This window comes from Priapulus caudatus, unplaced genomic scaffold (assembly GCF_000485595.1).
Source record: "Priapulus caudatus unplaced genomic scaffold, Priapulus_caudatus-5.0.1 Scaffold496, whole genome shotgun sequence".
NCBI lineage: Eukaryota > Metazoa > Priapulida > Priapulimorpha > Priapulimorphida > Priapulidae > Priapulus > Priapulus caudatus.
In genome coordinates this window covers 38575-51924 of record NW_014577557.1, presented here as the reverse complement: position 1 = coordinate 51924, position 13350 = coordinate 38575, and the positions used below count along the sequence as shown (strand labels likewise).

Genomic DNA, 13350 nt, shown 5'->3' with positions numbered 1-13350 from the left:
AGTACGCTAGACGTGTCGAACTGTGACCGCGCGGGCAAGTCTAGGTTCATGACAGGCGAGCGTTTGTTAAAAAAACTTGAAAATGGTACGTAGATGGTGTAGCCCACTATGGGGTAGGCGGATAACTTCCAAAATTAATGTCAAGAGCATAATCAGCAGCCTCGGAAAGGGAAAATTTATTTTTATACACGAAAAGCGTACCGTCAAGAGCCAGCACAACAGCACAAATAACGAGTATTTTGGGATTTCATTTCTCACGCCCTACGTGCAGAAGCTCGAAAGGCTTCTATTGCCACATTGGCACAGCACGCCCTCAAACTTGACGATTATACGCGTTATCCTCTCTTTATACCAAGAATGGCACCCTCGTAAAGTTTCCTAATAGTAGGGCAGTGTCGATTTATCATCACAATGCGCCAAACAGGTGAGCGTAGCGAATGCGCAGCTATCGCCGGGTATTATCCGGCTGCAGACTGTCTTCAGGAAATTTACGTTTCTGGCGCTGAGAAGTAATTACGTTATAACGTAGAAAAAAAATCCATTTATTACAGCTCTCGTAGCATGTTTTGTTAAGAAGTCGAAAACGACACCGACCGTGCTGCGAACGACTGCCGTGAGGGCCGGGATGCTCGGCTAACATCAGTAACATCGACCACGCGATGTGTTATGATAACAGTCAGACATTGGCCGCTGCGCATTCACGAATGTTCGTGACACGCGGCGACAGCCTCGGAATCATCGTACAATGATCGAATAAAAGGGAGCTGCAATCTGCCAACGGCTCACTCGTACACACCGGTAAATTCAGGTAACCGTGGATCGAGATATGCATGTATTATCCGGAATAAAATCACACGAAAACGGTTAGCGGCGCAAATTATTTCCCACGCCTGTCTGCTCTCGCCCGGGCCGCCTGCGCTAACTGAACGCAATTCAATGCCATTTTTCATTTTCAGAAATCGATGCAAAACGTCGTGCTTCATCATTCATTCATTTCATTTCTATACACGTTCGTCTGTACATTGTCGTGACGCAAGATACGCCAAAGCGTATCAGCGACGGCAGATAGAGACAGACAGCAGAAGAGAAAGAAGAGAGGAAGAGAGAGAGAAGAGAGAGATGAGAAAGAGAATTAGAAGCGGCGAGAGGAAGAAAAGAGGGAGAGAGGAGAGAAGAGAGCGAGCGAGGGTGTGTGTGTATGTGTAGTGAGAGAGATTAGAAGCAGAAAGAGAGCTGAGAGAGAAGATGAGAGAGAGAGACGTAGTGTGTATGTGACAAAGAAAAAAGAGAGAGAGAGAGGCAGACGAGAGAGAGAGAGAGAGTGTTGTGTGCTGAGAAAAGAGAAAGAAGAGAAGAGAAGAGCGAGCGCGGCTCGTACGTGCGTGGTCAGTTGGCCGTGCGTGCGTCGTTCGTGCGTCGTGCGTGCCGTGCGCTGCAGTCGTAGTGTGTGTTTGAAGACTTGAAACGAGATACATAAGCGGCTGGTTAGTGCAAGCAGTCGCTTACGGTGTCTATCGCAAATCGAACAAAAAACACAGCCAAAAAGACTTTCGCATCCCCATCACTATCGACACATAATCCGGCTTTTCTATTTCTCGCTAGCTTTCTACTGTTATGTCGTCTCGACTGCACCCCCTCTCTTCGACAGCCATATGCCCGCTTCGCTCTAACTCGCATTATCCTTCCAATGTTTTATGTTTCCTCTTATCAGCTTGGACTTTCCCAGCATCCCCGCCGTATCGCCAAGGTAGCCTACACCCTCAGTTTTCATCTTCGCTAATTTCACGCACTGGTTATGCACCATAAGCGTTCATGTAGGAAGACAAAGTTGTTTTCGCAACAAGAACAATTATATATATTAACACTGCGCGTAATCTTCTCATTATTCCCTACATCCGCTCGGTGTAATCACAATTTCACTCCAGTTTCATAATGAAAAAACACGACTAATAGCAGATTTAAACATAATCCAATCTCGGCTATGAACTGGAATTACGATAATACAGCTTACGCATGATTATTAATTAATGATAAATTTCAATAAGGAGTTACGGGCGGGGCGATCCGGATATTATCTAAGAAGTGACGACGAGTATTGACTTAAATTGGAACGCGAGATTTACTTAGATCTTACATCTAGAATTCAATATGTAACTAAGAGCACTCGGAGAGAACGACCTCCGACAAGGCTCAGCTCAATCTCTCCACTGTAAAAAACATTAATTAATTAACTTAAATTAATGTAAATAATTAATTACATCGATCCACCACCAAAATGGTAATCAATTCCAAGTTTAGCCATTTCTGACCTAAGCCTCGAAAAATTTTATGACAATCCGTCCAGTAAACTTTTTCAGTTAGGCCCTGACACAAAACCCATCAAACAACAAACACACGGCCGAACAAACACACCGCCGGGTGAAGAATCATACCTCCTGCAACCCCCTTGCGGAGTAATATATACGTATCTAATGGGATCGCGTGCGAATCGAAGTAGCACGCGAAGATAGTCCGAACTGCATCAGGGGGAGCGGGAAATCATACGAGAGAGAAGGAGTTAGGAGTGGAAGCCAGGGGAGAAGAAGGTAGAGACAGAGAAGACATGAAACGAGGGAGAGGAGGAGGGAAGCAAGAGGGGAGAGGGGAAAAGGACAGGGAAAGCGAGAGGGACAGGAGGGGAAGAAAGCGACGACATCTACTAAAATTTCTGGGACTACAATCCTTACGCTCCAGTTTGGTACACGGTCTACCCAGAAGGCCGCCGGCCATTCTGTAATTGAGCATTACAATAATATAATGGATAAATAATGATAATAATAATAATAATAATAATAAGTACTCACGCCTCCCCAGCTTGAAGCTGTGCCCGCCAGGTCGTTCCCGGTGCTCCACGGCTAACCGGCTACCGGCCCGGCTCGGTTAAAAATCAAAGCGCGTCCCAGAGTGGAACAGGAATCCATCTACCGTGCCGTCACCACCGCAAGCCAGTAATCCGCGTTATTGCACCTTCCTGTAGCAACTCCAGCCTAGAAAACCGGCAACGTCATGTGCTCCAAGATCAAGCCCACGCGTGAGAATTTTTTAGCGCGCTTCACCCCGGAAAAGGCCGATACGTCAAAAAGTCATTAGCCGCAGCGATTGGCGCAAAACGAAAAACTTTTCCCTAAACATTTCGATTCACCATCAACCAGAATCAAACACGGATCCCTTCACCCGACTCCATCACCAGGGGCATAAACGCTTTAAAAAGAATTCTGATTCGCACCTCCAACGCCAGCCACGATTGTCGTCACGATTAAAAGATTTCCAGCTCCGTCAATCGACATATTGGGTAAATAGCGGACGCATGCGGGTTTCAGAGAATACACACTACACCGTCTTCTGATCGATTGGGAGTCCCACACCGGATCGCCGCTGTCGGCGACACACATCCGCGCCGCTGCATACCAAAGCGCATGTGCCTGTTCATGCGGCCTCGTGCATACATAGCGCATGGCTGGTTCTTGCGTGTGTGCATAACATGCGCATGGGGCCTGATTTATGCCTTGCCCACTGCCACTACAGCCCGATGTGCCTGTCTCTTGTGTGTGTGCAATACATACGCATGCTGCCTGTTCGGCCGTGCGTGGCATACAGGCGCATGCTGCCTGTTCCTTGTGTGTCGTGCATACAATGGCATGTGGCCTGTTCTGGTTGTGCATACAAGCGTAGTTGTGCATGTTCTTGGGCTGGTGTCATACATGCGCATGGGCGCTGCTTCTTGCGTGGCCTCTGTTGCATAACATGCGCCATGGCCTGTTCTTTCGTGCGTGCATACAGCGCATGTGCCTGTTCTTGTGTGCGGCGCGTCGCACTCACAAGTTCCGCATGTGCCCATTTTCTTTGCCGTCTGCAGGGCATACAAGCGCATGTGCATGTTCGTTTGAATGTGTGTGATACATTGACCGCAACCTTTTTGTTGCTGTTCTTTGCGTCGTGTGCATACCATGCGCAGATGTGCACTGTTTCACAGTGCGTGCATACAAGCGACAATGTGCTGGTTCTTGTGTGCCTTCTAGCCCAACTCGTTCTCTGCCTTCCGCTCGTGCGTGCCATACAGCGCCCACGCTGCCTGTCTTCTCGCGTGCGTGCATACATCGATGCTGCCCCACCTGTTCTTGTGTGACGTGCGTGCATACAGCGCAGGCTGCCCTGTTCTATGCGCCGTGCGTGCATAACATGCCGTATGTGCCTGTTCCGTGCGTGCGCTGCATACAAGCGCATGTGCCCTGTTCTTGGTGTCGCGTCCGTGCCATACATGCGTATGTGCCTGATTCGTGCGTGCATGCAATACCAAGTACAAAAAACCACATGTGCCTTTTTTGCGTGCGTGATCTACAGGCGTCGTATGTGCTGTTCTTTGCGTGCGTGCATGGCAAGCGCAATGTGCCTTTCTTGCCTCGTCGCAGTACAAGCGCAGGTGACCTGTTCTTTGTGTGTGTGTGCATAATGCGCAATGCTGCCTGTCTTTGCGTGGCGTGCCATCACATGCGCATTCTTTTCTGCGTGCGTGCATACAAGCGATGCTGCCTGTTCTTGCGTGCGTGCATACAACGCCCGCATGTGCCTGTTCGTTGTGTGTGTGCATACATTCGCATGTGGCCTGTTCTTGCGTCGCGTGCATACAGCGCATGTGCCTGTTCTTGTGTGTGTTGACATACCATGCGCATGTGCCAGGTGCTTGTGTCGCGTCGCATACCAAGCGCAATATGTGCCTGTGCTGCGTGCGTGCATACAGTCATGCGCCCGTTCTATGCCGTGGTGTGCGTACGTGCGTGCGTGCGCCCGTTCTTACGTGGTGCGGTGCGTCGTGGCGTCGGCTGCTCACCCGGCTTGGCGCCTCCCCTGAGAAGATCGGCAACAACTTTGTCCAGGATTGAGCAGCACTGCATCTTCTGCCATGATCTTCACGCCCTGGTTGCACCCGCCGCCTCTTCGGCATTAGAACACCAGCAGCGCTTCAATGTACGCGACGGCGTCGGCTCAGCAGGAACGGTCCGGTGATCCTCGCAGCCCCGGCCCGGGCTTTCGGGTGCGACGCCTTCATCGACGCGCGCTCGCTTCCGCCGCCACGGACGCCGACGCCTTGAAACGACCCCCTGCGGAAAGCGAATACGAAATCTGAGTTCGGGTTTACCGAGTATTCATAGAATGAGATGAATAGATTTTTTTAATGCAATTTTGGTATTATGGATTACTGTGTTTTGTATTATACTTTATATATATTATATTTTATAACATTATTATTCATTATGCATCAGTACTTATGGACCTCTATATTCTCTTATCAACTAATTAGTACGCGGTTGGATTTTCCTGATTCTTGCACACAAAACACCACACACACGCATGCACAGCGCTCACGCGCACAACACACGCCGCGGCGTGCCGTATATAATATAATATTATATATATATATTATATTTATATATATATATATACCCAAGCTACCCATGCGACCCACTACTCAAACCATAAGGTACCCAAGCTAGTACTATTACACGGATAACTAGCAGTGAACACATGTATATACATCCAGAGTTAGGATGATAGCTCGCGCCGCCTACGTATTTCGTGATAATTTATAAGTTCAACCGATCGATCTCTCGCTATTCGTGATGCCAGGTGCAAGGCGCCTATTCGTAAATGGCATCTGCTTCCCAAGGTTGCTAAGGTCGACCCGACCAATTCACACTGCCCAAAATCTTTAGTTGCTGCCACACAATATACGTGTCGCATAGCGGAATATATATAACATATATATAATATATATCTCGATAATCTATATATCTTATATATATTATCTATAAATCTATCTATCTATCTTATCTAGCTATCTATCCATATCTATCTATCTATCCTTATATATATATATATATACGGCCAGAAGCCGCTGCGTTGCGGCTTATCACGCAAACGGCGATCGGTTCGGTCGTAGCAAACTACTCCTCTGCAAACTACAGATCTGAGCAAATACTTAATCCTCGATCTTTATTCTACGTCGTACCTTGCGCGGCCTTGATGACTCCAGTGTGAGCACGGATGACGCTCGGCCGTGACGCCTAGGCGATAACACGCCTCTCAATCTGCTGCATGCAAGCACGTGCCTGCGGTAGTGCGTATAGGCCGCCTTGCACCACCGGAGCACTGAGATGCAATGACTGTCCTTAACTGTGGAACCCGAACTTACTGCTGGAATAGACTGGAAGCAGAAATGGGAGAAGCGGGACCCGTCGCGCGCGGTTAAGACAAGTAACGAGTGCCATTAAAGAAAGAGAACGCGTGCGCCGGTTAAGACGAGGAGAGGTGGATAAAATGTTATCCATCCATACGAAGTTCGCGTGAGGCAGTGATACGCTCAGTGTGACGTCACCACATTAGGACCAATCACGGCCCAGTCCATGATATGCATATAGAGGCACATCCATAACACATTCATTCGAGCAAACAGAATAGCGCGCACGCGCGTTGGCGCCGGACGTTTCTTCTTGAGCCGGTGGTGGATTCGAATACCATTCTGTTTAATTATGTTATTTTTTTCAATTTTCTATCTATCCATTTAACTACGGGAGGGTTAGGTTAGGTTAAGTTTAGGTTTAGGGTTAGGTTAGGGTTAAGGTTAAGGTGCTGGCTAGAGCTTGTATGCATTCAACTTTACTCGGAGATAGCCGAGTTCGTGCGTGACGTACACTACGTTCACTGCGAACCTTCGATGGCATGGAAAACATTATCCGACCACGGAGCACCAGTGCCGAGTTAAAGACAGAGAAACGGATGCACGGTTAAGACAGAGAACGACACGCAGTCAAGACAGAAACGGGAAGGACTAAGACAAAGAGAACACGCGACGATTACAAACAAGAAAACGTCGAACGCTGCGAAAAAAATATAAAAACAGGAAAAGAACTGCAGACGGCTAAAACAAAAAGACGCCAGAGCTTTTGCCTCACGTCACCGCTCCGCGACACCAATTTCAGTCAAAAGGACTATCCCTCTCGTCTCTTATCTATCTCTCGCTTTTTACTTTCTCTTTTCATCTCTCACTTTCTCTCTCCTCTCTCTCTCATTCCAACACTCTTCTTCTCTTCTTTCCCTCTTTTCACATCTCCCGAACCTTTCTCTTCGTTCTCGCGCTGTCTCCCGCTCCCTCGGCTAACGCTCTCACTGAATGCGAACCGAATAGCCATAGCAACACGCAGGAAGATTGCTTTGCTGTCAGAGTTTCATGGAGTGCACATATACCATCTAAGAGATCACGATACGCGCCCGAATGCACTTCTCGCCCACCGTACCCGTCCCTCGCTACACTAACGCCTGAGGCTATAGCAGATTCATGGCGCACGCACGGCATGTACCGACGCACCACCCGTACGCACGACGCACGCACGCACACACAACACACGACATCCACCCTACGACACACCACGCATGATGCCCAAGGTGGGTGATATGACAAATTTGTCATCATATCACACTACCTAATATTTATACAGAATATTGGAATTAGGGAAAAAAGGAAGCTCTCTACAGGTACTTTTGTATCATATCATATTATATCAAAATTTGCATCAATGAGGTGTGACACGGCTGATGGAATATGCAGTGAATTTACAGAACGAGAGACGACGCCAGCTCCACCTGTACGCTGATTCACGCCAACACACGATACCGAACGCACGTACCACGTACGCACGCAACACACACACACACACGCAAGACGTACACCACACACGTACGGCGCAACGCACGGGCCAAGAACGCACACACACACACACACACACGCACGCAAGCACGATACACACACGCACACACACACACCCACACGCACACGGCGCCACGCACGCACGCACGCACACGCCACGCACATCGCACATGCAGACGCACACACACCACACCCACACATACCACACGCACGCACGCACCGCACGCCCGCTCCACACACCACACGAGCACGCCCTACACACACACCGCAGCACACGCACACGCCCCGCGCCAGCACACACACCACACACACCACACACACACACACACACACACACGCACGCACAACGCACACACAACATGCCACACCACACCACACACACCACACACACACACACATATACACACACACCACACACACACACACACCACACACACCACACACACACACACCACTTAATGCTAGGCAAGTGAATATGACAATTTTCATCATCCACTCTAATAATATGTTATAGCAGCGAGTACATTGAATAGGAAAAGAGGCCTTCTATTCCAGGACTGCTGGTGTATCCATATATCATAATAATTTATATTCAAATTTGCCTCCCAAATGCGTTCGGGTGACAAGCTGCTGATCGCGATATGCAGGAATTTACAGAAACTAGAGACGACAGCCTGTTACCGCTTGTGAAGCCAAACACACGTACGAACGCACATCGTATACACACGTCACGCACGCACACACACAACGCGCCGCGCACGCCACACTGCCAACCGCGCGATAAGAACGCACCACACACACACAACACCACACACAACACACACACACAACACGCACGCAAGCACGTACACACACGCACACACACTAACACAACCACCGCACACGCACGCACGCACCCACACGCAACGGCACGCACACGCACGCACACGCGCGCACACGCACCCACACGCACATGCACACGCACACACGTTACACACAACACACACCCCGCACGCACGCACGCAACGCACGCACGCACGACACTGCGCTCACACGGCCCACCGGACGTCCAACGCCCCTACACACACCACACGCACACGCCACACACCACACACCACCCACGACGCACGCACGCACGCACACACACATGCACACACACACACACACACACACACACACACACACACCCACAAACACACACACAACAACACACACACACTAACATATATATATACACATATTACGCCTATTCTGTCAGTCAGCGGAGAGGCAGTACCCTCCTCGGTCTTATATCAACCACTGAATGTCGAGTGGCTTCAGCCGTCATCGCGACCGCAATGACGCAGATTAGAAACAACGAGGCAACGGACGACGACGATGGCTTTGATCGGTTTTACGAGGGGGTTTGGGAGATCGGAGACAATGGCCGCCGTAACAGTCCATATCGTCGACGTTTTACTCGACGTCGAGGGACAACGCGAGATTACAAACAGTCGCCGTTGCATTCACGGATTTACCCACATAGCCGCCAGACACGCGCCCGCCGCGCGACCAGTGGATGAAAACGAGACGATTGCAATTTTTTTCTTTTCGCGCGCGCGGAGGGAGATAGCGGCCGGCGCGTCCGGGGATATATCTCCGCTCCGCCCCGCGTCGGTAACTGCGAGGAGCGCATGCGAAGAGGCTGCATGGCTTCCTCGCTCCGCTGACTGCGGGCAGATGAATAACGCGGGACTGGGACCAAGTTTGTAAGAGTGTAAATGTAAGTTGTGTAAGTGTGAGTAAGAGTAAGTATACGAGTCAGTAGTATAAGTGCCTACAAGACGCCGGCACGCTTTGCGTGTTGTACGTAAATCTCGTCGCTCGTCACTTCGCTTACGCCGCCTAGCAGAGATCGGTAGTTCCACCGTACACCAGCGCACGAGCCTACACAACACAGTACACAACGCACGAGACGCCTATACATACGCCTACACAACGCCACGCCCACGCGCACGCGCGCACTCACCTACAACGCCACGGACGCAGGCTAGCAGGCACCACACGCGCACACAACATACATACATCTACAGACAGACATGCACACACCGCTCACGCACCAACGCTGTTCACACACCGCGCTGCGCTCCAAGGCACATGCAACAGACCTTACCCCACTACGCAAGCACTTTACACTCGTAGTGCACGCCACACAACACGCATCGCACGCACCTAACCGCCAGCGCTTGGCCAATCGAGTCGCGACAGCCTGACTTACTTCACCTCATCTCCTTCATTCCTCTCTCGAACGTAAGAAGCAGACGACGCAAAATACGCCCGCGGTTTATTTTAAAGTCCGTGGATTGTACGTCATTGCGGTAAATTACGCTAACCGGGGTCAAGAGATTACGTGAGAGAACAGATAATGGGGAGAGAGAGAGACCAATCCGAACGAGACAGCGAGAGAGAGGAGAGCACGGACCTGAGAAAGCTAAGATTAGGAGAGAGAGAGAGAGAGAGAGAGAAGAGATAGAGGAGAGAGGAGAGAGAAAAGAGCAAAAGAGGGAGCATGAGAGCAGAGAGAGAGAGAGAGAGCGAAGACAGGAGAGACGCAAGCAGTAGGAGGACGCTGAGCAGAGAGGAGAGACGAGAGGATCGTGATAAGATGAGTGAGAGAGACGGCCACCATGACCAGACCCACCGAAAGTAGAGAAGGAGCACATGAGGAGGGAGAGAGAGAGAGAGAAGGAGAGAGCTTGTGAGGCACGCATCCATCGAGGAGAGAGAGAGGGAGAGAGAGAGAGAGAGAGAGAGAAGAGAGGACAGAGAGAGGAGACGAGGAGAGAGAGATGAGAAGAGAGAGGCAAGAGAGGGAGAGAAGGAAAAGCGAGGGAGAGGATAAGATAGCGAGGGAGTAAACGTGAAGGAGATAGATATAGAGGTGGGAGAGCGAGCGGGAAAAGAGAAGAGAGACGGAGTGTAGGCGAGGGAGAGAAGATAGAGGGAAAGAACGAAAGATAAGAAAGAAAAAGGAGTGAGAAGCGAAACAGAGAGAGAGATAGAGAGAGAGAGAGAGAGAGAGAGAGAGAAAGATGTGAAGAGACGAGGAAATAGAGGCCACGCGAGCGTGGAGAGAGAGGGGGCGAGAGGGAGGGCGGGTGCGAAAGACAGAATAAGGTAGAGAACGAAAACCGAGAAAGAAAAGGAATGCGAGCGAGAGATAGAGGAGTCCAGAGAAAGAGAGAGAGAGAGAGAGGAGAGAGAGAGAGGAGAGATGAGGAAGGAGAGGGAGAGAGGAGAGAACGAGAGGACGAGACGAGAGATGGAATGAGAAAGGAGAACGAGAGCGAGAGAGAGAGAGAGAGAGAGGAGAGAGAGAGAGCAGAAAAAGCGCAGCGCTGCGCCCCGCTGGATGAACACAACATATTGCCGAAACGACGAGGCGGCCAAGATTAGACGAGTCGGCGTGGACTGCGATGTCATTCTCAACACACGATTTGCCCCTCAGTCGCGTTCCTTTCGTGGTTCATAAACCGACGTAGTTCGATTGCAACAATCCCCGCTTTTTTTATCGAATTACCCTGCTTTTTCCAAACCTGTCGCTCAGTTCGCGTGTGCATGTCTCTCTCTCTACTCTCTCTCTCCCATCTCTCTCTCTTCTCTATATAATATATATCCCTTTTCCTCTCTCTTTCGTACGCACGCACGCGCGCACGTACGCTCTCTATCCTTGTTCCCTCTTTCACGCTCGCTCCTGCGCTCTTTCTCTTATTATCTCATTCTTCCACATCCTTAATATCTCTCTCATTCTGTATCTCTATCTTCTCGGTATGACTTTCTTTCTATTTCCTTTCTCCAACACCCTTGTATTCGCGCGCTCGTTTCTCCCTCCCAAAGCCTCTCTAATTCTCCCTTTTTTTTTCTCGGGCTCTCTCTCCCTTTATCTCTTTTTTCTGGTAGTCCATTTCGCTCCCGGCCTCTTTCTCTGCCGATAGGGTTCCAATGAAAGCAGGGCGGAGCTGTGCGGAGGGGTATTGCGAATAGATGTTTACCCCAGTTGGGGGAAGTATATATGCAGACGGCGTACGTGTATATGTAGCGATGGGGAGAGGGGTTGGCGAGCGAGGATGGTAGATGATGATAAGTCGTGAGCGAACGGCAAACACAACGCTTATCACTCACAGACTACAGCAGCTAATGACATGACACGCGCACGCACGCACGCACCGCACACGCCGCAACGCACGCACGCACGCACGCACGCCCGACACACACACATACACACCACACACAGCACAGCACACAAGCACGCACACCCACGTACACGGACACGCACACGCACACCATACACGCACACGCGACACTCACCACACACACACACACACACACACACACACACACACACACACACACACACACACACACACATCACGTCACTTTGATGCGCCCTAGGGATATTATCTACTTCTGATATATATATATATATATATGCTAGGCAGCAATTCGGCACGGGTCACGAGCGAGCTAGCAGCCAGCATAATCCTCACGTGCGTGTGCGGGGAGAACCCGCAAACCAATTAGTAATTATCGATGTATACACGAACGCGGGATACGAGAGGGCGGAATCGCTCCCAGCGGAGAGGGTGCGAGTAAGAGACAAGCAACGTGAACGCCCTCTCACCAAACGAGGCGAGCTTATGGCAATATTCCAGTGTGCCTCCTACTTCGCCGATGCAGCGAAATTGGGGAAGGTTCTGCGGCATCTTATGCATGGTTTCGCATCCCCATAAACAGAGCCGCTTCATCATGTCTAGCTTAAGAAGAGTCGTATACTGCTCGCCATAGGCTAGCTATATGATTAGCACATTCGGGAAGCCCTCTCACTCGCAGCATGTCATACCCTGTCTGTGTGTGGCCTGTATGCTACTAACATGTTTTCTGGATAGTCGAGAGTGCAAGGCTTGGAATTTCAATAGCATATTACGACATTCCTTTAACGAAGGGAGGCACATGCGAGATGCAGATATACAGAGAGCCGAGATTTCACCCAGAGCGAGTAGTGTTATGTGAGGAAATAGAGGAATGACGGAAAAGGAGAGTGAGTGAGTGCGTGAAAGTGAGATAGAGAGAGAGAGAACTAGAGAGAGAAAGAGAGCAAGCCAGCGAAAGCGCACACAGAGAAAGACGCACGCACGCACGCACGCACGCACGCACGCACGCACGCACGCGCACACACACACACCCTAACGCACGCACGCACACAGAGGGAGACAAACACACACAGCGTGAAACAGCAAGACAGCCGGGATGTGACACTCACCTTACCACACTCTTTGCACTTGCCATCCTGCCTCCGCCTGTGCACCCAGTGATGTCTCATTTGTGCCTGCTGCTGCTGCTGCTGCTGATGCTGATGCTGCAATAAAAAGCCAAGTATGAGTGCTCATCGCATCAAGCCATTACGAAACATTGATAAAGCAACTCATCTCTTTATGTATTTCTGTTCTCACAAATAGATGGAAAACGCGCGACTCATAGCTAGGTCACTAGTGCACCGCGTCTATCACTCATATTTCTGTGTGTGTGTGTGTGTGTGTGTGTGTGTGTGTGTGTGTGTGTGTGTGTGTGTGTGTGTGTGTGTGTGTGTGTGT

General features: G+C 50.1%; 1 protein-coding gene across 1 annotated transcript in view; it reads right to left on the bottom strand.

Annotated features, from left to right (window-relative positions):
* Window positions 1-13350, bottom strand: part of LOC106811016 (diacylglycerol kinase iota-like) — a 75179-nt gene that overhangs the window by 47210 nt on the left and 14619 nt on the right. Inside the window, exon 4 of the mRNA XM_014814532.1 lies at window positions 13020-13115. Coding sequence (XP_014670018.1) covers window positions 13020-13115 — 96 coding nt within the window. The remainder of the gene's footprint in view (window positions 1-13019; window positions 13116-13350) is intronic.